Below are 27,628 nucleotides of genomic sequence, written 5' to 3' on the forward strand. Positions count from 1 at the left end.
TCATCAGAATTTTCGTAATTTGATGAACAGAAAAAATAAGAAATTTAAGCTACAACAAGTTTGGACATTATTAGTGCCTTTGTTTTTCAATTATAAGCATATTTAAGCTCTAAAAGTGTGTGCGAGCTTCGGTAACTGCAAACACAGTTTCGCGCTAACCTTCACAAGTACATATTCTTCATGTGTGGATGATCGATAACAAATTTATATTTATGTTATAGTTAATAGGCCTTTTATGTTCGCTATATAATGCATATGAACCTTAACAGTGTCTGTACTCAACTCCTTTCAAACAGGCTGGTGGAGATAGGTGACAGTAAACAAACAAGTGCTGTGTTGAAATCAGTGTACCACATGTATAGTTATTTCAGCAATAAGACTTCTATATCAAATGTGCGTGTGTATATTCTACATATATCTTGTTTTGTTCAATATGAGGGTGTCGTTATAAACTTAAAGAAATTCGTAACGACATTATTAAATGTTGTATAACCCTTTATATTAAAATCATCACTGTAATAAACTTACAAGAATTAAGCCAAACTAGAAAATACGGGAAATCTATGTGTTGTATTGATTGTTTCACTGTCCCCGTGTCGATGACAACAGGTCGTTTGGCGGAAAGCTGATGAGGAATCACCTCTTACTCTCGGAAAGATGACCTTCACCCCTGACAAAGACATCGAGGTCCAATTGAAGAAATCAACCCGCAGGATGTAGAGAATGAGGAAAGCAGATACGACCTGATCATCAAGAACGTATCTAAGGACCAAGAGGGCACATACGCGTGTCAAATCAGCGCAACAAATAACTACACGTTCAATATAACGTTAAACGTTTTAGGTATGTTACTATTAATCTGTTGAGTTCGAACTGTTGTTTAAAATACGCGTAAATACGCTTTAAAAATAATACAACGTACTTGTTTGTTTTGACGAAATCTGTATACAGCCCAATCTAATGATTAACTTATAAATACGTTTAACTTTTACATATCGAAATTCGCATTGTCAATTAAGATTTACAATAGCATTTACTTCTCAAAGGTTTTTTTTTGCCTTATTTGACACGGGTATACAATGTGCGGCAACAATATCATTGCTGAATACAAAAAAGTATTTTTATTTATGAGCCAAAACTAACTTGTCTCATTGTTATTTTTTCAGAACCGATTAAATATATACAAGGTATGTGTAAATCTTTGTTCTTCTCAGAAATTAAAAATAAGATGACTTGTTCGAAACATGGTATTTTTATATTTGATATATGATTGAAACAAGAGCTGTGTTCGTGAAACAATGCCCCCTACTGCGCCGCTTTGAAGTCATATATTTGACTTTTGACCTTGAAGGATGACCTTGATCTTTAACCACTCAAAATATGCAGCTCCTTGAGATACGCATGCATGTCAAATATCTAGTTGCTATCTTCAATATTGCAAAATTTGACCTTTCATCTTGACCTTTCACCACTCAAAATGTACAGGTCCATTAAATACACATGCCTGCCAAATGTCAAGTTGCTATCTTCAATATTGCAAAATTTTGACCTTTGACCTTGACCTTGAAGGATGACCTTGACTTTGACGTTTCACCACTCAAAATGTGCAGCTCCATGAGATACGCATGCATGCCAAATATCGAGTTGCTAACTTCTAGATTGCAAAATTTGACCTTTGACCTTGACCTTGAAGAACGACCTTGATCTTCACCACTTAAAATGTGCAGCTCCATGAGATATGCATGAATGCCAAATATTGACTTGCTATCTTCAATATTGCAAAATTTGCCTTTTGACCTTGACCTTAAAGTATGACCTTGACCTTGAACCACTCTAAATGTGCAGCTCCATGAGATACACATGCATGCCAAATATCAAGCTTCTATCTTCAATATTGCAAAAGTTATGGGAAATATTAAAGTTTTTGGACGGACGGACGGACGGACTGACTGACGAACAGACAGACGGACGAACGGACTGACGGACATTTCAAAAACTATATGCCATCCTTCGGGGGCGAATGTTAGGGTTTTTTGACGGACGGATGCCATATATTTGACCTTTGACCTTGAAGGATGACCTTGACCTTAAACCACTCCAAATGTGCAGCTCCATGAGAAACACATGCATGCCAAATATCAAGTTGCTATCTTCAATATTGAAAAAGTTATGGCCAATGTTAAAGTTTTTGGACGGACGGACAGACGCCATATATTTGACATTTGACCTTGAAGGATGACCTTGATCTTCACTTTTCACCACTCAAAATGTGCAGCTCTATGAGATACACTTGCATGCCAAATATCAAGTTGCTATCTTCAATATTGAAAAGATTATGACCTTTAAAGTTTTCGGACGGACAGACCGACATGACATACTGACATACTGACGGACAGTATCAACTGCTATATGCAACCCTACCGGGGGCATATAAATATACTGATACGTTATTCTGCAAAACGGAAACGTTATTCTGCAAAAACTTATCCGAATTTGAATATTTATTATCAAGTTATGTTAATTTATGTTCACACAAAAAAATGAACGAGGAATGTCGTTTCTTGAAGTTTAACATTCTATGGATTTCGTTACGGGGATTTGCAAACGCATTAAACTTGATCAATGCTCCTGGTGACGTTATTCAATACATGCCTGCATGTGTTGAAGACAGTAATATGCATTTCTAGCGTATTACATTTCCTTATTGCATACAATACACTATGCGTTTGTGATAACATGGCAAAAAATTAAATTGAAGTTTCTTTCTAAATCGATTGCATGTATAGATAGTCCATTCTTAAATGCTTTCAAAGCATTTCTTTTCGTTCAGAAACAACATCTTGTTGTTTCGTTCGCACGGTATTTATTGTTCATTCCGTATTGTAATCCACGATTGCAGCGCTTGAATTGACTGGGACAGAGTACGTTAGCCTAATGGAAGACATTCGACTAGTCTGCAACGCCACTGGTGCTTTAAAAGCCCCGGATTCTGTGGACTGGTTTTTCGATGGGGAACCAATCAGCGAAACGAATGCCCGGGCGCGTTCTGCAATTAAACCGGACACCAATACCCGGAAGGTCATTGATAAGTGAACTGGTGATCAAACGCGTGACCACTGATGACAGAGGGCATTACGTCTGTCGGTTGACTAAAACACTTGCACAAGGGTTTAAAGTCCACATTCTAAATGGTATGCAAATTATGTATTCAGTCCATTTCATTATTTATCATTTGTACTGATATAAGCGATGTGTATAAAATTGCATACTATAACTATGTGTGCGCGCTTGCATACATTTTGTTACGATTTATACGTTCGTATCCGCCATATACTATTATATGGCGGATACGAACGTATAAATCGTAACAAAATGTACTCCCTTTGCGTTAATCAAGTAGGATTTTTGAAATATAAAGAGAAATAATTTGTGCAAATTATGTTTGTTATCTTTCAGACAAAAAGAATCATAAAGATCCAAAACGAGGTACGAATACATTGTTATATTCTATCATGTATCTTATGTATAACATAAGCATTTAATAAATATATATAGGATCTGGCACGGATTGTCATATTATACCATAGTTTATTAAACAAGTTCATGAATTTTGTAAGTAAGCGAGCCTTTTGCGAGCTTACTAACGAGTTTCCTGGACGAGTTTAATAAACTATGGTATGATATGACAACGAGTGTCAGATCTTTTTATCACGTGTTTTAAAATGAGCAAATTAAATAAATAGTTACGCAAACATAATTATACATCCCGAATGTTGTTTACATTTCGTGACGTCATTTGACGTTGCAAAGTCATATCAGCAAATATAACAATATGCGATTGGTCAATCGAACAAAAATAAGCAAATTAAAACGCTTTAAAACGTATATTACACATGATAAAAATATCTGTAATGGCTATATCACATGGGAAACAGGGTATGGCATGTGATTAATTTACGTAAGTAGTTGATTGCAATGCATTTATCAAACTGTATTTAAAAACCATGAAATGTACTGTTGTGGTGCATGTGTGATGAGTGTTTCTGTGCAATATGTATTTTTTCTTCAGATATGGAAACGGAGAGTTATTAATATATTAATACAGATCATGACCCTTCTGACTCGCTTGGAGTCACGTGGTAAAAATGACGCACGTGAAGTTTATTGGAGCACTAGATTGCAGACGACACTTAAGACAGCAACATTATTCTGGACGATAGCCTCATCATAGAAATAGGTTTCCCAGACCTTCATTAAAATGAAGATTTATGTTAGATCAGAATGCGGATGACATATTGGTATTACTGTGTTCGAAATAGAGAAATTCATTACTCTTTGAATAGCGATATTATGTTTTTTGTAGGGAACAATAGCTATGATTTACGCTTAATATTTTAACTACAGTCAAAGCAAATGTATGCTAAATAAAGGGCAAAAATGTAGGTATGTTTTACAAACACGTCACATAACATTATTGGTAATGAGTTGGATATATTGAGTTCATTTACAACAATTTGAACAGATATGGTTTTGGCGAATGCCAGCGCAATACAGCCATTTTTCAGCGTTTACTACAGCCTTTTTAACATGTTGTGTAGCCTTTAATCATTTGTTTCTTAGAACACAAAAATAGAACACGGATGTATATCATCATGTAAATTAAAATGTTCACCGTCATATCGTGAAATTTATTTTAGAAAAACGTCGTAACGGTTGCCATATGGCAATTTAAATCAACATTTGATATAATGTATCTGTGACAACAGCCGTTAGTAAATTTATCCACCAATGGTATTTATATGTTGACGATTTACGACCTATTAGCTAAAAGCAATTTCCGCAAATTGTTCAAATTGTGTACTGATTTGACATCATTACAAGATAATTGTTTCATTCATGTTGTTCTGATGAAAAGTTATTGGTCTAAATGCGAACGAATGGTGTGTACTAGTATGTATGCTAAATATAAACCATAATTTAACAGGTGCGCCCAATATTTAATTTGGTCTTGTTATTGCTATTAATAATGCAAAATAATAGTACAATTCCGATGTCTTTTGTACGTTTTGTTTAAACTAATATGATCACATTTAGTTATTATTGTTTTTTTTAAATATTTTTTACAATTTTTGTAAATACGAGTTCAGAGTGATACAAACGTAAGTGACTACTGTTGTAAACAATTATGAAAAGCATACGAATGTATGATATATATAGTCACATCATTATTTATGTTGTTGTTATTTATTAAAATAAGCATTATGAACTCTACAGGTTGCTGCTATTTATTCCAATTGATTTGGAGCTTGTTATCAGAATGACGCCGTGAAGTCGCGGACGAACTTGATGTTAATAACATTTAAATTCATTAATTCATTTTTTGCTGCTCAAGAAAGAGTTTAACCTTCTGTACATGGTATATATGCGTTGGAAACCTTGGAAACTAAGGGATGATTCGTCAGTTTTCTTCACTAACAGTAAAAGTAACGTTTCTACCAACATACCTAAGTGCTATTTTCTGTGTGTACACATGTGATTATATTGGAAAGCAAAATTGAATATAATCATCACACTTGGGGATGAAACAATGACTGAGACATTATATAATATTATGCGAAGTCTATATTAATGCCATTCCAAAGATGAGAGCGTTAAATTTTGCAGTTAAACACAAAACACCTCTTTTGCTCTTTTGAAAATAACCCTCTTGCATACAGTATGATAACAGTAAGCTATTAAATCGTTATCTGAAGCGTCATTCAATAGTCTCAAAGACATTTTTCATATCGTTCGACTTAGTATTTTTCCCTGAATGCATTCAAGATTCATGATTATCGTTTCCTATGCAAATGTTGTGTTCATGGTTTGGACTATCACGGCATCGTCTGCTATGCATCACGGTATGCTCGTGTGCCTCTCGGAAAAGTATTACGCGTTTAATACGATGTACACGTACCCCATTCGTAATTTATAACTTAAAAATATTGGCATCAGGACAGTCCAATGAATATTTTCAGTTCGTAAAGCCTTATAATATTGTTACATTTGTTCTATACGTAGTGATATTCAAAATACTGAATTCAGTGCAGATAATAAACGTAAATTTCAATTACATAATTATAATACTTAATTGTCAGTTTTGTCTGGTATTCATCGACAGCCGTATCATTACGTTCAAATGTAGTTTGAGTGCCCTAAGAAGTGTAGCCTATAATTAATATTTATACCAATATGCTCATAAACCCAGAACCACTCGAATACAACTACAACAAGAAGAGGTCATTACCAAACATATTATTTATGAGGCCATATGCCTATCTGATCACAAGTACATACACGATAAGAGTTGAAACGCTTGATTTGTTTTTAGTTTATTACTTTAACAAAACAGGATTCTTTTAATAATTCTTTATCATAAACGGACAAATTTTATCTAGGAAATGTTCGACCATCAAAAGTATATTTATTATCACGGAATGTTTTTGTTCCGCGCCTTGTTTTAGCGGCGACTATGATATAAAATGAAAACCGGCGAGAAACATCATTCAAATAATATTCCTAGAAAAGACAGAACCAAGTGATTATTTCTTAATAATGTAAACTTGAAACTTGTACTTTTACAATGAAATTTTAATATATATAGTTAATCGCATACTATATTGTGTATAAGTTATTTTTTTGCTGTTCAGCTGTTCAATTTGATGTTGTTTTTGTAAAGATTCTGATGTCTTAGAATTTAATAGAGCGGTCTTAATAAAATGGCACGGCTGAATGGAGCGTCAAATGACCTACTTATATATTTGTGTAGACTTTACTCCAAGAAAAAGTCAGCATATAAGCAAACTTTGTGAGAAATTTAAAAAATATCTCAGGAATAACAATTATGTTTTTTTTCTTCTATATGTTTGGTTTGAAACTGAAACGCAGAAACTGTCCACAAAAAAGCTCTTATCGAATCGGATAACATCAGATGTAACTATTTGCAGCATGCTAAAAGTTATGGGTGAGTGTTTTAATGGTTATATATGTGTGTATGTGGCTATTTTAGTACCAGGTGAAACAACACACCCCTGTGAATTACGTACACCAGTGAATGGAATCACTTGAGTATTGTATTTTACTTCAATAACTTTTTTATTTTCAAATAAGAAGGTGTTATCATACAGCGTTTGACAAATCTCGTCATTTGATGCTCAGCTTTGTTATAATGAGGCTCATAAAGGCTTATTAAATAGGGAAACACATATAGATTTAAGTAACTGATTTGCAAACTAATAGGCGATATGACTTATCTGGTAAACGTGTATGTGTGCAATATTACAAGTTTGAAATAATAACTCGTAAATATTCCCAGATTTGCCTCATTGCAAACATGACGTCCTTCGTAACTCGTATGTTTGTAAATCAGGCAGTGTGTTAGTCTCATTTGAATACAAATACTGCATCTAATTGGGAACAATTCATGCCATACTATAACAGAATATATTAAGTTATTCTCGTATCCTTTAGCAACTCGTAGTTATAGGTGTGTTATCGTAGAATGGACCCGTTTGCGAACACGGCAGCAACCCCAATGCCGGCTTTTTTATTGAATGTATTCAATATAGAGCTAAATAATTGGTACTCGCAGGCTTAACTAAAAACATTCAATTAGCACATATTACGTCGATATGTTAATTTCGTAAATTCAGGGAGTTGTATAGGTTAGCTGTAGTATGGCTAGCTCTTTATAGCCATGTTATTTTGTTGGCTATGAATTGTTTTGAGAAGCGAAATACTTCAGGGCGGTCACAGGAAAACGCCTTGTCGTGGACAAAAGAGCCCCATATATCGATTTTTATGTTATGTTCTATTCTGCCTATGGTCGCTCATGAAAAACTTGAATCTGTATTGGTCAAGAATATCTCTACGTTGCAATTTATTAACGTTTATTCAGAATAAGCGAATTAGAATTTATTAAATATATTCAAAAGGCATTTACGGCGAGCATAATAATATGGAAAAACACCAGGCTTTTTTTCAGAAATGATGGCGTTCACATATTAGACGTCAGACTCGAAATATATATTTAGATTCGTTGCGCTCGTGTTTATTAAAATTAGTTTTAAACCTGTCATAGAATTTGGGGGAAAATAAATTTATTTTTGTGGCGGATATTCTATGTCTTAGAGGTGATCGGAATCATTAAAAGTATAAATAGGTAACTATATAATGATGTACATACGTCCGGGGGAGGTAAACATAGCATTTTGTTGTCACCTATCACGTAGTGCTCTTATGTGTGAGGATGGCAGGAATGCTTTCAAAATTATTTTCGGGATAGTATGAGTGTTCTAGTACTCGCTCGATGGCACGGCGTGCTTAGGCGTACCTGGAATAGCTTTTTTGGCTTGAAAACCTACGGTACGGCGTAACGAGGATTTATTTGGCCGGTTGCGGTGGCCTTAGCGATTGCGCATGTATGTTATGTTGCACTTGGCCGGTTGCGGTGGCCTTAGAGATTGCGGATGTATAAAATGTTGCACGGTACGGCGTACCGAATATTTATTTTACCGGTTGCGGTGGCCTTAGCGTTTGCGCTTGTATAATATCTATTTCCGAACCAGCAACGTGTTCGTTGAAATAGGAATTGCATACATTTGCGAAATAGCATAGAATGATGTGGCTTATCTGTTGGCGATTATTGCATACACGAGGAGCTAAATCAATAGTGCAACTGGGGTTGGGGCTATCTTAAGGGCAGTACTTCCGGTCGCCTCCTCGACATGGCTCAGTTATAGTGATAGTCTATAGCTGAGGTTTATTTACTCTAGTGCTAGTCTTGTGTAAATTATATTCAGCCATTTGGCCTTTTTATTCCATTTATATTTTTGTATTGTCCTCATATGTTTTTCAATTGTTCAAATATAGAATATAAAATGTGTTTACGTAAGGTATCACATTAAAACATTATAAAAAATATGTCACTAACAAAGCTGGCGTTTCTTGTAATTATTCATCAGCCCTTGCTCTTGTTAACAAATTCGCGTAGAAAAGTGGATGTCGCCAAAAGATCGGGGATCAATTTGATAAGTAGGCTACGGTAACCGAACGTGCATGAGATAGACAAAAGGTAAAGGACGGTTACACTTTGTTATCCGAATAACTCGAACCCTATGAATAAATCGAATCTTGGTTAACGAATGGGGTACTGAGCTGCTTTCTGACACAAAAGGATACAACTGTAATGCAATTGCTATAGCTGTATTATAACTGGAAGGTCCGTGCTGTATATTTAAAGTCATTAATGCAAGTGTTATTGCTTCGTCTCATTTTATGTGAGCGATTATCATTAACGTGAAAATCTATGGATATATAGATCAATATTGTGATTGTTATCATAAACGTCAGAATTGCTAAAGCTACATTATTACTGAAACGTTTGTTCATTTTTATTCTTACGTTCTTAAAGACAGACGCACTTAAGTACTATGAATTGTTATTATTAAATCGTGTTGTATTGTTTAGTCTGCATCACATGATTACGAGCTGAAAGATACACACATACTAATGTAGTGTTAACAACATTGCAGATGTTTCAGTAGGTTTGTTTAAACGTGAAACATGTTGACAATTAGAACTTATGTTTATATGTTTTTTTTCGTAAGTGACAATACAATGAATACAAAATGTTTGGCGATATTTATACAGTGAGAAAGTTTGAAACTTAATCGCTTTTTGCATGCAGTGGCAGGTATGCGGAGAAGCTTCCCACTTATTTCTGATTCCTATATATTTGTGGGGATTTATTCGTTATATATCTTTGGTCCAATGTAAAATAACGCATCTGCAATTTGTATCGGAAGTAATACATTGAAGTGTATCGGTATGGCTAATTTTATGAGATCGATTATCATCAACGTGAGATGAATATCTCTATAATAATTACGATAAGTATCATTAACATGAGAATCGATTGATATCTGGTCTTGCTGGAGAAATAATAAAACTTCCTCTTATTCCGATGGTAATCGGACTGGTATGTTAGTTCAAATACCTTTTTGAATTAAACTACCTGTCATTGCAACGTAACCGAATTCAAATTACCAAAGTCTTACAATTATGACACTTTCATTAATAGATACGTTTTGTTTCAAATTATACTAATAAAAATACATGTTCAAGTATTGCAAGTGTTGTAGTTGACACATTTACTATTGATCACCTGAACAATACTCACACCATTCTTTTTTTTTAATATAACACATGTTTATGCTCACCATTTTAAACTCGGTATTCATATTAAGTGTGTTTTCGATCATACATTCTATTTTTCATTAGTGGATTTCAATACTTTGAATGTCTGAGCCTGTAATCGAATCAAATAGCAGCAACAAAAAGAACTCCAAATATGACTTTTGGTTTAAGATATGTGTAAGCGTGATACAACACAAGTGCGCTTTATTTTAAGCACTCAATAGTTTGATACAGAATACAACTACACCACGTACATTAACATTCACCCAATAATGTTTTATTTACAATGCCACATAGAACCTGCGAACGTCTTCATTCGTTTTACATTTGCATTTGAATATGAACTAAAGGAATATGTTTATTTACAGAATGTTTTTTTTTATATATATACTTGCTTAATACACTTTCGTTTTTATCGTTGTATCTGTATTCATCGATTAATATATATCTTGATAATGCTCTCTCTTTTCAAATTATTCAATTGGGTACTTCCATCTACATAATTACACGCGTGTCATGCGTTTCGCATGACACGCGTGCAATTATGTCGATGGAAGTACACTTCATATTTTATTGCCAACATGGAAATTGTTCGTTCATAATTTTGCTAAAACTCAGCATGTACATGGCGATGAGTCTTCTAACATACATTAACATACAGTCATACTTGCTGTTCGCTTCGTGTTTTAGTAAAGGTGTCTTTGGTTACACTAATACATTTGATGTGGTACTGTCGTCTGGTATTTTTCTTTAAAAAAGTACGTAGTATTTGTCGCTGCTACAAGTAAATGAGCGATTTCAATGCGTTAACAAATATAATGATAAAATATTCGATTTTAAATAATCACCGTATTTAGACATTTTTAGATCTGCGTTCATAATTGCTTTACACTGTGGGTGCAAATAAGTAAGAGTAAAACTAATATGCATAATTTATGTTGCTTCAGAACATACGGCGTGTCCGGATTAAGTGTTGCACTATACAACAGACATTTGATGTTTTATCCAGCTAGTTTTGTATTCATAAATTCAAAATAACGACATACATAACAATCCGGTATCTTTTAAACGAGATTGAGGGTACATAGTATGATTTGGGTAAATAGTTTATAGATTTAGTCCGAGTAGTTCAGCTGTGATATTTATCTTACCTCCGTTGGTACAACTGTATTTAGTTTACATAAACAGAACTAATCGATTTGCTTGTATTGACGTTATATATGTTGCCTTTGAAAAAGGCGAGAGACGTTGGCTTTTATGTTAACATTAATTTGAAAGCTCGTTCAAGTTTATATTTGTCATTCTTTGTCAAAGGCTAATCTATAGCACATTTGATCGTCGTTTAACTAATTGCTCTCAAGCAGCGTTCTACAAATAATGTCAGTTCGATTCGAAACAACATTCCTTAAAGTAAATCAATCGATACAAAAAAGTAATTTATCAAAGGCGTCAAAAACAGATAATGCGTCAATAACTGCTATACGACTTGTGAAGATATTCCACACATATTTTCACGACGCCAATTTGGAAAGGTAAAGGTACTGTCAACCACGAATGACGAAAAAAGAAAATTCTAAAATACCTTATTTTTTAAAATGATTAGTTTATATTGATTAAAATATCTCGACTGGAATATTACATTACTTAAAAAAAGTTCATATTTTCAGTATATTCGGTAATAAAATTACGCGATGTGTAATCGAAAGTACATCGCGAAAATAGGTGACATAACGATATACACACTATAAATAACGCAAGTACATCGATTATTATATATATATAATATATACAATTCACTACGCATGCACAATTTGCATTCCTGGGTTTACCACGTGACGATGATGATCAATCTACTGGCATTATTTATAGTTAACTGGTAGAAATACCCAGTAAAATGTATTACCAAATATACTGAAAAAATGAAAACTTAAAAACTTTTGTCAAGTAAAGTAATATACCAGTCGTGATATTTTAATCAATATAAACTAAAAATTGTAAAAAAATACGGTATTTTACAACTTTTCTTTTCTTCGTCGTCGTGGTGGGTAGTCCCTTTAATGCTTTTTGCCATTCAAACATCATACTTAACATTTCATTTTGTTTGTAAATACCCCAAGTATAATCCAAAGTATCGATCAAAGCTAAACAACCGACTTACCTCGGTATTGCGTGACGATTATCAATTAATTGTACGATAGTTTGGTATGTTATTCATATTTGTTATTACGCCTGTTATAAATATATTGTTTACTTCTTTTCTGGAATATATCGGCATTTCATTAACAAAAATTACGTACGTGTGCTTGTTAAAAGCGGATGTTTCCACGGCGTGTTTGACTTACAATTCTAAATTTTACGCAGTTTCACATACAAAAATGACAATGTTTATTTTTTTGATCATGCATCGAATTCTTCAATTTTTTTTTAAATTACGTTAACTCATGATATATTTAGCCCGATTCCTGATTGAAAAACGATAACGTTTTGCGAAATATATCATTGCGGTAAAACTACAAAGTTTAACCAATGGTTTGTGTGTGTTCATTATGAGATGTATGTCCTCATTTTGTAATGAACATATTAAATATACGAGTGCTATTGAATAGCATGAATGTATACTTAATGCTACACGGAAGAATGTAACACGATAATGTTTTATCATATGCTCTTAAGTCCTATTTCTTTGAACAAATAAGCAATTAAACCATGCCACATGATTACATGGCAAACGTACAATAATACTCGCTATGTTCAAAAACATAATATATGGCATCGCAAATTGCATTAACATTTAAGTTTAATGATAAGTACAGATTCATGTCCATCACACGTATGCATTATGAATACTTGACACAGAAGACCATATTTTATCAAGTTTACCATATAACGAAGTTATTTGCGTTGATATTAGCGTATTTACCCAGGGTACATTTATGCCCGAACATCATCGCGTGAATATAAAATGGGAAAACTTAAACTCCAGAAACATAATTATGAGAGGATGTTGTCACAACCTATTTAGACTAGAGATCTGTATATGTGCGACACATGATGTAACACAATGTGTACAGTCGTAAGCGATCTTGCTGGGATAGTAAGTATTGATATTTTCACATTAAGTCAAAATATATATGTTTCAACAATGATAACAATACTTACCAAATAGTATATTTAATCAACGTGATTTTGGAATGATATGAAGAAATCTTGTCAACACGAAGGAATGCAGCTGGTATTCGTATTCACCGCCTTTTTATTGCCTAAGAAAGTTGTTATTATGTTGTTTGCCGCACAAGATACATGTTGATTATTTAAATCGCAATTAAATCAAATTTGCTTTTTAAATTAAAATAGCATGCTTTGAGATAATGTAAAGCGTAAGGTTTGGTGCGCCTTTAATTAGTTTAAACCACTAATGATTGCATTCACCGTTGAAAGTCGGGGACCCCTCCGTAAACCATTGGGATGGTTCATGACGTTTTGTATATCTTGTACATAAGTCTTAATTACTAACTCGCCATTGAGCGCACTACATATTTGCATCGTATATCTTAAACTGATTGTGTGTACATATTGGATTTATAGATTAGGTCAAATCGATGTAATTATGTTTTTCTGTCGACATAACAAACTCAGACAGAAACGCTTTCGATTCGGTCGTTCAATTTTTAAATCAATTTTTCAAACCGATTCAATGGGCTCAATTGTCCGTTAAGTTTATCAATCGAGTGAAATTATATTTTTCACATATGTGTTTCTGTTAAGGATTGGTGAAACTGTAGGTTTAACAGAGAATGGTACATGGACATGTCTTACAAAGAACATCCTAAATAATGATTTAATCCATAAATCGTGCGACTGATAACGCATTAATCGACTCGTAACACATATTAATTTCGGCATAGATGTCTTCATTATATCCGTATTAACATATGTTTTATATTGTTAAATTCATTAAATACATTTAACTTGCATTCAGAATGTATTGCAATGCAACAAAATAGGCATTGTCCTAATAGGGGTCACCTTGTAACCCCCTGGGATTAATTTTCACATATACCAATTTGTTCAGTGACTCAAGTAAGTGAATTGGTTCAATTGTCCTCAAAGATAAACTCAATTGAAAGTGTTCATATCAACCAGTTTCCATGGCAACCGCCACCCAAAATTGGAAAACGTACCAGGGCGAATATATCACACCATTATGATATTATATCTTATTGTAATACAAACAAATTAGTGTTTAAACAAAGGCTACATGTTATGCTTAATTCGAAAAACCAAATTATATATTTCATTTGCATATTCATGAATATTAATGAAAAACTAACAAAATCGGAGAAAAATAGACAAATATCACTATATATACTGAACTATTTTAAGTACAGAATGTTTTCAGTAAATATGTGAATGTCAGCATGAGCCACTACTTGCAGACACTCAAAAAGAGCGATATAAAGGAATTTTTTAAAGCTAACTCGATTTAACACGCCCCGAAAAGTGGGTGGGGTAAACATAAAAAACAAGGAAAATAACATAATCTCTTCCTATTCTTTATTTAATTGCTCATTGCTGCTTTTACTTGTTCTTTTAATTTAAATATACTGTTCAACTGTTTTAAAAGCAGACTCTTTCCGTTTCAGTATCACTTTAATCAGTGTCATTATTTTTTTTCAAGTTCATATACCATGTCCTCCAATACATCAACAATTTGAGGCGGGAGTAAATCGCCATCAATCCAAAGAGGTTCAATCAGGCCTGTATCAGTGTTTTTGGTCCATTCATGTCCTTCCGATGCAAGTGGTATATCTGGATCGGGTATGTGTGACCTTTTCCATGTGCCAACTTGATAATTCAATCTACGGATATGTTGCAGGAGGCATTGCTTACAGGGAAGCAACACTGACAAGTCTACATTCTTTGACGCATTTAGGCTATCATCACAGACCTCCTACATTTTAAGAAAACGCAATTGATCTACCGAGTCAGTTCTAGCATTTCCATACATGAAACACGTGAATATATCCAATTCACCCACTACTTCGTCTGCAACTGTCCAGGTATTTCATAAAGCAGCCATTGGAGCAACGGTTCGTGGCCTTTTTCCAATCAACTTAATAGGTCTGATATGCCCCTTGCCTTCGCTTGTTGTGTCACAACCGCAGTATGCATGTATACCTAAACGTGCTGATCTGAACTCTTCAGTTAATCCCGTAGCTACTTCATTCATATTAAATAGTTTTCTATGATTGCCAGCACCAGTGTCAAAAAGTATCCTGCAACCGTCAAATAATTGAATGTAGTACACAATTATGAAGAATATGTCACTGTCAGGGGTTCGAATTTGAAAAGTGTTGTAACCCTGTTTTTCCCATACAGGGCATACATAATTACTATAGTGTCGGTTTCCTCTCGTGTCGATTTTAGGTCTTCAATTAGTGTCTGTTCAGTGGTTTCTACATCTCTTGTTGTGAACTGAAAGGCTTCTCCTTCACAAACCAGAATCAATTTCCTGACCTCTAGTTTATTTGCATATTCATCGCTCCCCCATTATTTGCAAATGATCTTTAAAAGTTGTTGCTTGTTCTCGTCATTTGTTAGGAAATTCTTTCAGTCTGCCGTTTTTTTGTTGGTGTTTTTGCCTTTCACCAAAAGTTTTTATCCACACCCGTGACGTTTCCTTTCCATTGCTTTGACCGACCCTGCATTACCATTGCATTACCATCTTACATAACTAATGTCTTGTCTTTTAGAAGATCTGCATGATCAATCCGTTCAGTGACGTTTTAAACCTTTCGATATATCAGTTGTAGCCAGAAACCCATCAGCAGTTCCAATTGAATCAAGAGGTATTGACAATACATTAGTTTTAGATGGTAATGCATTGTTTCATTCGATGAAAGACATCCCGTCAAATTTCAAACAAATTTCTGAAAAATCTATTTAACATGACACCGAAGAAGACAGATGTCATATCTAGTTCAAACATGGACAAGCAATGGTCTGTCAAAGCAATGGAAAGGAAACATCGCGGGTGAGGAGAAAAACATCTGGTGAAAAGCGAAACACCAAAAACGCGTAAGACTGGAATTATGTCCTCACAAATGACGAGAACAGGCAACAACTTTTATCCCATTTTCAATGCGACATTGACGATATAACACCTTATGGAATATACTAGCCTGTATTCAACCTTGTGGGATATACCTGTCGCGTGCACGGACTACTTTTTACCACTGAATGATTTTTCATAAAAAATAAAGTCGAAATAACTTAAGCTTCAAAATTTTACGACCTTCAACCCTTAAATCTAGTCATATGACATAATTTTTCGCCATCCGTATAATGAATCAGCTGATTGATGGCGTCATAAAATTACATACTTATTGCGTCATTTTCCCCCCAAAAAATTGACGATTTATTTTAAACGCGACTTATTTTACATGTACATGTACTGTATATCGACATATTTGAATTTCAATTTATCACATTTTCCTTATTTCGTGCAATGTGCATTGTTTGTAATCCATGCATATACTTTTTACATTTAATAATGTACAACAAGCCATACAAATATCGCACAATTAATAAATAATCTGCAATATTTGCTTTCCGATTTAATTCACGTTAGGCATAGAGCTGTGTAAAGAATAAGATGGTAAAAATAGCACCACACTGGAATTCGGAACGTCCCATTTTGTACACGGGTATTATCCACTCATTTATCTGTTGTGTAATGGAATATTTTCCATTCTTTGTGTATTTATATATTAAATTATTTTCTTGCACAATAAGGACCTTTATCATAGACAAATAAAACATTATGCAAGTTTAAACATGATTATGTTTGTATGCAGAAATCTGCAAATGCAGCCGATTTTCACCAACAGCTATTATTTGATAAACTGCTCCGGTTTATTTTAACAGCAGTAATGTAGAGTACATTACGTAGCGTGTGACGAATAAGAAAATTTATTAAGTTCATAAACTCATTTGAATATAGTGATAGGATCATCTAAGGATGGCATAAGGGTCTTTATTTAACTATGCTAAAATAATTATTTAAGACCCTAGGTGCAAAATCGTCAATTATTGAGTTAAATGGATTATACATGTAGATGGATTTTAAAGGATAATTAAAGGTAAGATACTAGTTCGAACGTGTTTCGGTTTTTGTTTGTACTTTTGTCGTTTCCTGTTCTCGGGGAAATGATTTAAACATGGGCGCCATTGATGCATCGGATCACACACAGCATATCCATAACATTATATAAAAACACGTTCTGCGCGTTCTTAAATTCGTCGTCGGAAGTCAGAAAACGTATTGCCTTGTATATTAAGTCAAATAATGTGCCAGTCGCAGCAATTCTCTGTTTACTCGTCGAAATTGTCAAGGTCGTCGATGATGTACATGTATGTTGACATCGACATAAAAAAATACGTTGTACTGATCGAAAGTGCACATTCGTAATCTAACATCTGCTCTATAAATAGTTCTTGTTATTTGTTAAAACGCCAGTAAAACAAAGATTTCAAAACTAGATCATGACAATTTGACGAGATGTTCGGTGATCAGTAACGCATCATCGTTTCATCCTTTATTCAATACATACAATGCATAACAGCATGCCTGAGAAATCTGCATTCAAATCTGAAGTTTAATAACTGTTTGAAGACCATCATAATGACAAAAAAGGAAAATAGTTTACTTTTCTATCAACGCACGTATGCCAAATATTTATTTAGCTATGAAAATCACATCGCAACATCCGGGTATGATACAATTGGTTTATACACTGTGTACACGTCAGCTCATTGAAATAAAAAGGTCGAAATCAACTATTATTTTGTTTGATAGACAATTCTTTCCAAGGCCAGTCTGTTAATAATTTTAATGTTACTAAAATACGCTTAACAGTAAAATCACAGAAAACTTAAGGCAATCAAAATTAAGCGCAAGTTAAGCGACTTCATTTCAAATTAGTTTTTCCACAGGAGTTTGAAATTCTATCCATAAAGCTAATCTAATGGCTAAATAAAAAAAAAACCCAATTTAGTATAAAGACTACAGGAATGAAGTCGCTATACTAAAATTTTTTTATTAAGCCATTAGATTAGGTTTGTGGATAGAATTTCAAACCCCTGTGGTTTTTCTCATTATGACTCTTGCCGAATAAGCACCAAAAGTCTCAGAACACGCCACATAAATATTTTACATAAAAAACCAATATACATTCATTAATAAAAATGATGTCTTAATTAAGACATCATTTTTATGTACCTAACCAATTAATGTATGCGACAAAGCAGTCAAGTCTTTCTTTATATTTTCCAAAATAGTGTTGGTAAAAAGAAATTAAACTCGAGAATGTTGAACAGGCACTATTGAAAATATATAAGGCATTAAAAGTACAATTAAATGCATATGTGCCCGCAAAGAAATTGCAACACAATTGCTGAAACAGAATTATAAAGTCACTGCCCACATATGGTTTCTTGGTCTTCCCCAGATGGAATGAATGTTTTCCCAACATGGTCATTAAAACGCAAATTTCTCCACAATAAATAGTTTTCTGGAGAAACCATGCTGAGAGTTTATGGCAGACATCTGAAAGTGTGTATTAATCCTGTAATTATTGTAGTGGCTTGCAAACTAAAGCAGTTTTTTCTCCCTTAAATGCCTGAACATGGCCCGTTTAGCCCGATCTTCTAATTCAGGGAGCCACATTTCGCTCATTTTTTAAGAAAATTTGTCAGGATGTTTACTACATGTAGGCCAATACCTTTGTTATCAATGTTAATACACAGTTGTTTCAAATTGGACTTTAATTTTCCAATTTACTAACCCTATGTAAGTTCATGCCAAAACTGTCCCCTATCGTATTACACGACCCGCAAGGTATCGGGTTTCCTGGGGTGGCGCTGATTTCAATGAAAGACACATCCTCATGTTCATGTTATATTATTATTTATATATATAGTTCATACAAATGAAGCATACACAATAACAGCTCTTCGTGTTTTATATTTATTAAACATAATGAACATAATGAACTATGCACACATGTTTTTATACTAACAATAAATCTTTTTATATTATTTTTACAACACATACACATGATGCATACAAATTAACAACACGTTATGTTTTAAATTTATTGAAAATAATGAACTATATACAAATATTTGTATGCTAACAATAAATCATTTTATTTTTTTGTTATTTATAATTATAATTGTCAACATTGTTGTACTTTTCTATGTTAATATACACCCAGTATCATTCACACTGATACGGCATTATTCACACCTATCCGCCTATATATTATCAGTGGGACGAAACGTCTACCACTTTTCGACACAAATATAAGTGGCACTAACTGGTAGTGGCACGAAACGTCCATATACCATTTTGTCAGGAGCAATCGCCGCCATATTGGATTTTGACCATTTTCTTTCGAAAATAAAATGAATTATAGTTAAGTAAAATTTTCTTTTCGCGGTCGTGATGTGCTACATTTCGCATACTGCCTAAAATTGAATCGAGGCATATGGTGATATTTTTTTACTTGTTTTACAGTTTGTGTGTGAATTTTTTAAAGACTATTTTGCGTACCAGAACAAATACATTTATATCACTACGCATGGTTACATTCGTTACATTTTAAGCGCTTTTAAGACTGAATTAAAATTATTGTTAAGGTTATTCGATCTATTAATGTTAAATGTCACGTTGAAAAAAATAAAATGGGATAAATAGAATACTAGGATTAGCGTTGAATACACTGAAGTTTATGTTGCTCGGCTCTGACACCGAAAGCGCTCGCCAAGGCTCGCGCTCCCGGCTTTCTAAGCCTCGCAACATAAACTTCTCTGTATTCAACGCTAACCTAGTATTCTCTATATATTTTCTTATACAGATGCAAAAGTTTAGATCATTAGTTCTCTATGTGAATATCATGCGCAAGTGACGTGTAGCATACTAAATGCATATAAGTATACATTAATTAATTCGTGACACGTGCGCACTAGAAACCTTACTTTCTATAAAGGCTTTATTACATTAGGACATTTCATAAGGGTCAGTAAGATATGTTCCGCGCAACTTTTCAATGTGTTGTGTGTGGAAAGTTGGTTTAAATTTATTAGTGCATATGTTCACTTTTCCTTTCTTTGATTTTCACCACTCATTAAAAGCGCCCTCGCATAAGGAAAATAAAGGGTACACACTACTATTCAAAAATACATATATAAATAAATATATATATATATATATATATATATATATATATATATATATATATATATATATATATATATATATATATATATATATAAATAAATATATATATATATATATATATATATATATATATATATATATATATATATATATATACGTAATAACATACAACAGCCAACGAATTGTACTGCTGTATGTTTTACTGTTGTTTTTCTTCTTACTGTGTCACAAATGTAACGCAATGTCTGGAATGCATCGACAGCCGTATCATCATATATAAACATGTCATTCGAGTGCCCTAAGAAGTGTGGCCTCTTACGAATATTTATGTCAATGTACTCATAAAGCCAGATCCACTTTAGTACAAATACAACAAAAGAGAAAGCATAACCATACATGTCTCTTCTTTATGAGGCCATTCGCCAGTTTGGTCACAAGTACATTCGAGATAAGAGATGAAACGCTGGATTTATTTTGAGTTTATGATTTTACCAATACAGTAAACATTTAATAATTCGTTATTATTAATTAGGTCTCGGACATGTTCGGCCAACAAAATTATATGTTTTTTAATAGAATGTCCTTGTTCCGGTCTTTATATTGGCGGCGACTATGATAAAAAGTGCAAGCCGGCGAGAAACGTTATAGTTGTGTTTGAAAATTCACAATTTTTTTGTGGTTCAGATGTTCATCTTGTTTGTTGAAGAGGAAAAAGCTTAATACTCAACAAACAACTGTCAATATGATATGCGAATAGCCATTTGAGCAGCAAGGTTTGTTTTATAAGTCAAATGTTTATCTCGCCTGTTCAGCGCAAAACTTCATATTTTTGTAACTGGTTTTAATAAATACACATTATTCAAAATGAATTTCAACAAAATTCTTAAAATTGGGGCCAAAAAGGGCCAGTTGGCATTTTGCTCTAACTCAATTTAGTTGTAATGATCAGTGCAACACTGTTCCAACTTGAGTTGGAACAGTGTTGCACATAAGAAAATGACCAGAATCACTTACATTTTCAGTGCAATACTGTCGTAGATTTTTTTTTTACCGTATACTTTGTTTGAATAATGACATCATACTAAAACTATGGTGTCACTTTTGGTATATACATGAATTTGTATTAGACATTTATATCCATAGCAATTGTTTACACTTTGAATGTGTTTTTTAAACCTTTAAATACCATTAAAAACGGAATCTCATTACAATACTGGTAACAATAATAACAATACTATTTAAATCAATTAATTCTAAAAATTATCAGTTTTATTTCAATTATAATTATTACTTTATTAGTAGTAGTAGTTAAGTAGTAGCAGTAGAAGTAGGACTATTAGTAGTATCTTGCTTATAGTCTATATCTCCATAATTACTGGTTGGAAATCAACAAAACATAATGACTATGAAGATGTCTGAATTAAATCACATGTTTGGAGTTTGCAGTACATTTAATTAATATTTTTTGTCTTTATGGATATCCTTATTTTAAATAAGAGCAGGTTGCAGTCAGACATTTTCTTGAGTTATGGAACCTTGAAGTTAGCTTCAATTTGTGTTCACACATTTTTTTCATATGTAGGCATTTTTTAAGAAACCGTTTTTATTCTGTCGCATTGAGTCATATAAAAGGTATGACCTATTCATGCTCTTGTACACAATTTATTCTCAAAAACAGTTTTCACAAAAGATTTGCTTTGCTCAAGTTGTAATATTGCCTGACCAAGGACATTAGTGATAATATAGCAGGTTCAAAATAATTCTTGCAATACTTGTTTAGAATTACAAATTTTGTCCTTGATGAAAATTCCTATTGTGGTTTTTCAACTTATTGTCCTAAGAATAAACTTGATTATTAGCAATATTGGTGAGAAATTTGCATAGGAATATTGTTGACTGTAATACATCTACGTCACATTGTTGAGCATGGTACCAATCAGTGAGAAAAATAGCATCATTCCAAGATAAACCTGTGCTTATTCCATAAATTAAGTCAAATATATTAATTGCATTCATTCATTACCAAAAGTGCTTTGTAAACTTTGCTTGTTACATTAAACATTAAAACATATGGTGCTCAAGATAACTAGCCTCATCATTATGATGCTTTTATCATTGTGTTAACCACTGTGAATGGGTTTTCCGCAGAAGTCGTTAGGGTTAGAACAGTTTTGCACCAAACAAAAGTTCCCAATTGCAAAAATTTATAGTGGGAAAACTGTTCTAACTCCAATAATGATAAATATCTTTTTTATAGTTTGTAATATTATTTCATTTATGTTGAATAATATATTGAAATGATATGTTGAAGAAATATAAGACAAAAAATGTGTTGGATCTCAAATAGTATACATAAAGGCAAGTTTTTTCTACTTCCTGAACAATTTTGAAAAATAGAGTTGGAACAGTGTTGCACTGAACAGGCGATCTGTCTTTGAAGAGTAATTCTTTTCCTGTTTATTTTATATAGTTGCTTAATATAAAGTCTTATTTCATAGTTCCCTGTTTTAATGTTAATATAGAGTGGGTTTTATGAAATTAAGGACATCTTTTATATTTATAAAATGTTCTGAGTGACTTTCTTCCAATTTGCACGTGTATGCTTATTGATTATTTACCAAAGGATGAACATCATGGAAAAATAATAAGGTTATACATGATTGCAAAAACTAATTAATATGTATGAAATATCATAATTAAAATGATGTTGTATGAATGTTATATTATATATTGATTATTTAAGAAATAATATTTTTCTATCATGGTTTGTTGTCGAATAACCCACAGTAAGGAGTATAGATGCGTAGGATTTAAATCACGAGTGCGAAGCACGAGTGATTTGATAACACGCATCTATACAACGTACTGTGGGTTATTCGACAACAAACCATCATAGAAAAATATTATTTCGATTCTAACACGATTCTGATTGATTTGGTCCAAGCTTTAGGACTTGAACTATATTTTTTAATACTCCGCCCATCTTAGTACATAGTTCACTATTATGTGACGTCATTGAATTGTACAAACATATGACGTCGTTTTCATTCATAAATATTTTGCAAATGACATCACATTCATTGAAAACATCAATCGTAGAAACTTAATGACGTCACGTTTATTGATGCTACTGAAAAGCTGACATGCTATAAATGTTTTCCTAATTATGTTTCCTAACAAATAACATTCTTTGTAGGCGTGGTTATGCCACTTATCACTAAATATACAATTTGTTGTTTTATTGCATTTATATACATGCTACATTTATTGCATTTCTTTTAGAGCGGGTTTTAGCACGTGCATTTTACTGCATTATTTTCTTTATTTAGATTATATTCGGAACTATTTTCGAAACATTAAGCTCCGCCCATAAGTTATTTCAGAATAACCCACACTTGATTTCCTTCTTTGTCTATAGAAAACAAGTCGCGTGCCGTGTTAGAATAAAAAATTACCATGCGCATTGTTTGTTTTAAAACACAACTTCTTGAAAATCCATATAGGATATACGAAATACCGTTAGTGACATCGTGGTGACATATAAATATCCAGAGGGCGACATCGTACTATCGCGTTCTCGCATTCTTGCCATCGTACTATCGCATTGTCGCCATGGTATTGTCGCACTGTCGTCAACGTACTGTCGCATTGTTGCCATCGTACTATCGCGTTCTCGCATTCTCGCCCTCTGGATTTTTATGTGTAACCACGATAGCTTTAACGGTATTCCGTAAAGGTATACACATCTCTTATCACTGGTAACTGACAGTTGCTACTGTTATTACTCTTGTAAAGTCCCATTGGACCGTCGTTAATATTTGCATTCATTAGCAGACTTTATCCGATGTTGACGTGGAACTAATGATCTAAACTTTTGCATCTCTATAAGAAAATATATAGAGAATACTAGCGCGCCATTCAGGCTAGTATTCTCTATATACCATGTTAAAATCATTTCCCCGAGAACAGGGAACGACAACAAAAGTACAAACAAAAATCAAAACACGTATATTGACGTAAGAACTAGTATCTTACCTTTAATTATCCTTTAAAATCCATCTAATAATCCATTTAACTCAATAATTGACGATTTTACATCTAGGGTCTTTAATAATTATTTTAGCATAGTTAAATAAAGACCCTTATGCCATTCTATCACTTTATTCAAATGAGTTTATGAACGCGATAAACTTTCTTCTTCGTCACACGCTACGTCATGTACTCTACATTACTGCTGTTCAAATGAACCGGAGCAGTTTATCTAATAATAGCCGTTGGTAAACTCGGTTGCATTTGCAGATTTCTGCATACAAACATTATTATGATTAAACTTGCACAATGTTTTATTTATCTATGGTAAATGCCCTTATTGTACGAGAAAATAATTTAATATATAAATACACAAAGAATGGAAAACATTCCAGTACACAACAGATAAATGAGTACAAAATACCCGTGTACAAAATGGGACGTTCCCAATTCCAGTGTGGTGCTATTTTTACCATCTTATACTTTACACGGCTCTATGCCTAACGTGAATTAAATAGGAAAGCAAACATAGCAGATTATTCATGAACTGAGCGATATGTGTATGGCTTGTTGTACATTCTTAATATTTAAGTTAAATGTCAAAAGTATATGCTTTGGTTATAAACAATGCACATTACACGAAATAAGGAAATTGTGATCAATTGACAATTCAGATATGTCGACATACAGTGCATGTAGAAAACATGTGAAATAAGTCGCGTTTATAATAAATCGTCAAAAAAATGGGGAAAATGACGCAATAAGTATGTAATTTTATGACGCCATCAATCAGCTGATTCATTATACGGATGGCGAAAAATTATGTCATATGACTAGATTTAAAGGTTGAAGGTCGTATAATTTTTAAGCTCAAGTTTTGTCGACTTTGTTTCTTATGAAAAATCATTCAGTGGTAACGTAAATATAAATAAAAAAAATAACAAAACAAAAATCGTGTAATTTTATTGTTTATTTCAACATTTCTTTTGGTGAATATGTCATATATAAATTTTTCTGCAAAATATGCACATTTTCTTCTAATGGGTGACCTTAAAATTCGATCAATGAACCAAACAATATCGACCTAATTTTAGCGCATATTGCATGACGTCATTTAAAAAGTAGTCCGTGCACGCGACTGGTATATTCCACAGTGTTGAATACAAGCAAGTATATCCCACAACGGGTTATACCGTCAATGTCGCGGTGAAAATGGGATAAAATATGTTTTCTAATATCAGCTTGAAGCAACAACTTATTTAAAAGACTCAGAACGTTGTATATAACATTATTTCAACTGTAGTTAAATTATATTTTATTAAACACATTACTTTTTCTCATTAACACTCATGATGCTCGTCGAGACCATAATTAAGCTTATGTAAATCATTATACTAATTAATAATCAGTTTTTAATTTTAGTGAGATTGAACTTCTTATTTTTAAAATATAAATTTTGAAAATTACTATGAAGACATAAACGTCTATGCGTAGTATTATCGGATTATCAACTAATTCAAAACGTGATATATATAACTATATACCGATGCGTTCAGACCGTTCACCATCGCTGGTTAAATGAGGTATTCAAGAGACACTGAACCAGTTTATTTATTGCAGTGATCGGAGTACGTCGTGGTATCGTTAATGTGTTTGGTAACAATGTATTCGTTTAGAAGGATTTTCGCGATACAAAATATATAATAGACGCATAAGTTATTGTGGTGAAACAAAGAGGAGTGGTTTGTTAATAACATCAACTGTGTTTTAGTTCAGAAAATAATCTAACGGGTTTACATTTACAAATGTGTCGAGTTTGTAGTGTTCGAACGTTTTAGAACTGTAGATTGCGCGTTTATGTTTGTTCGGAATGTGCTTCATAATGTGTGATTAAACACGATTACATATATACACTACAATGGTTACACTGTGATTCTGTGATTCACTAACGTGAACTTCGTCTGTTTTTGATTTATATATAATTTTAGTAGAGATTTACGAAATAGGAACATTTCCAATTTCTCTGAACAGAAAATGTACTGGATAACTTGTATTCGAAAGTAGGTATAATTTCCTCAAATAAAATATGTTACTGTTACGTTCCTTTACAGGAGATGTGTACTACAAGAACGGATGCTTACAGAAAATTATATTACTTGTGGAAACCAATACAGTTTAGTAAACTGTATTAGGCCAGCGGAAATGTCATATAAATACTTCAGTTTCAAGTTGTATCGGAAATGCATTGATCAACATGTTAAAACTTCAAAATGTTACTTATGATTATTTTATTTATTTTCAGATGCTGAATAATTGCAACGATCTGGATTTAAGTGAATTCCGTTATCCAGCTAAACGAAACGTGTATACCTTTATTACGAAGTGTAATTTTCGAAAGTTGCTGAATGCTATTAAAGTAAGTGCATCGTTCAGGGCATACTAACAATAATGGAAATCAAACGTCTGCTGATAAAACTCCAACACTTTGGAAGGACATGGCTGTTATTTCTGATAATATTTCTGCGACATTCAGGTACGTTTTTACTTTAGTTTAGTTTAGTTTTAACCTATATAGTTTAGATCGAAATAAAGATCAAGGCTAATTTAAATCGCTATTGAATCCATCTACGTCAATAATGGTACGGTTTTGTTATTTGAATAAATTATTTACAACCGGAGAAATGGCAGTTATGTATAGATTGATTATTGCTAAAGCTCTTAATAATGACATTAACCATAAAACATGTCTTATATTTAATGAAGCCTCTATCGATACAAATATTCGTGATTATGTTATCTTTAAACGGTCACTGATTCGTTTTAATGCATAGCTATAAACATTAAATGATATCGATGGAAATGGTTTTCATTTGTCAAAATTGACTTATCACATGACTAAATGTAATATCACAATCATATGGTTCGTTGTCATTTAATTATATACCGTAGGAAAACCGGTTTAAGATTTGTCAATTTATGAAAAATGATTCGACACTGCACGTTATGATATTCTTCGAATTAAGTGTGGGGAGCAATGCCCATAAGACGGGCAATGGTCAATAAGACAAAATCGAACTGGCACATATTAATATTACGAAAAGAACACCGGTTGCATTTTAA

General features: G+C 33.0%; 1 protein-coding gene across 4 annotated transcripts in view; it reads left to right on the forward strand.

Annotated features, from left to right (window-relative positions):
- Positions 1-27,628, forward strand: part of LOC127876852 (neural cell adhesion molecule 1-like) — a 207,117-nt gene that overhangs the window by 40,269 nt on the left and 139,220 nt on the right. Inside the window, exons 2-6 of one of the 4 annotated variants that reach the window (XR_008048107.1) lie at positions 610-843; positions 1,167-1,187; positions 2,900-3,191; positions 3,457-3,486; positions 4,070-5,228. The exons of 2 other annotated variants lie outside the window; for them this stretch is intronic. Coding sequence is in view for 1 of the 2 variants with exons in the window: in XM_052422346.1 (XP_052278306.1) it covers positions 26,957-27,041 (85 nt within the window). In the remaining variant the exon portion in view is untranslated. Of the gene's footprint in view, positions 1-609; positions 844-1,166; positions 1,188-2,899; positions 3,192-3,456; positions 3,487-4,069; positions 5,229-26,828; positions 27,042-27,628 lie in introns of those variants that run through there. One more of the 4 variants, XM_052422346.1, reaches the window with a different exon arrangement.

Source organism: Dreissena polymorpha, chromosome 4 (assembly GCF_020536995.1).
Source record: "Dreissena polymorpha isolate Duluth1 chromosome 4, UMN_Dpol_1.0, whole genome shotgun sequence".
Taxonomy (NCBI): domain Eukaryota; kingdom Metazoa; phylum Mollusca; class Bivalvia; order Myida; family Dreissenidae; genus Dreissena; species Dreissena polymorpha.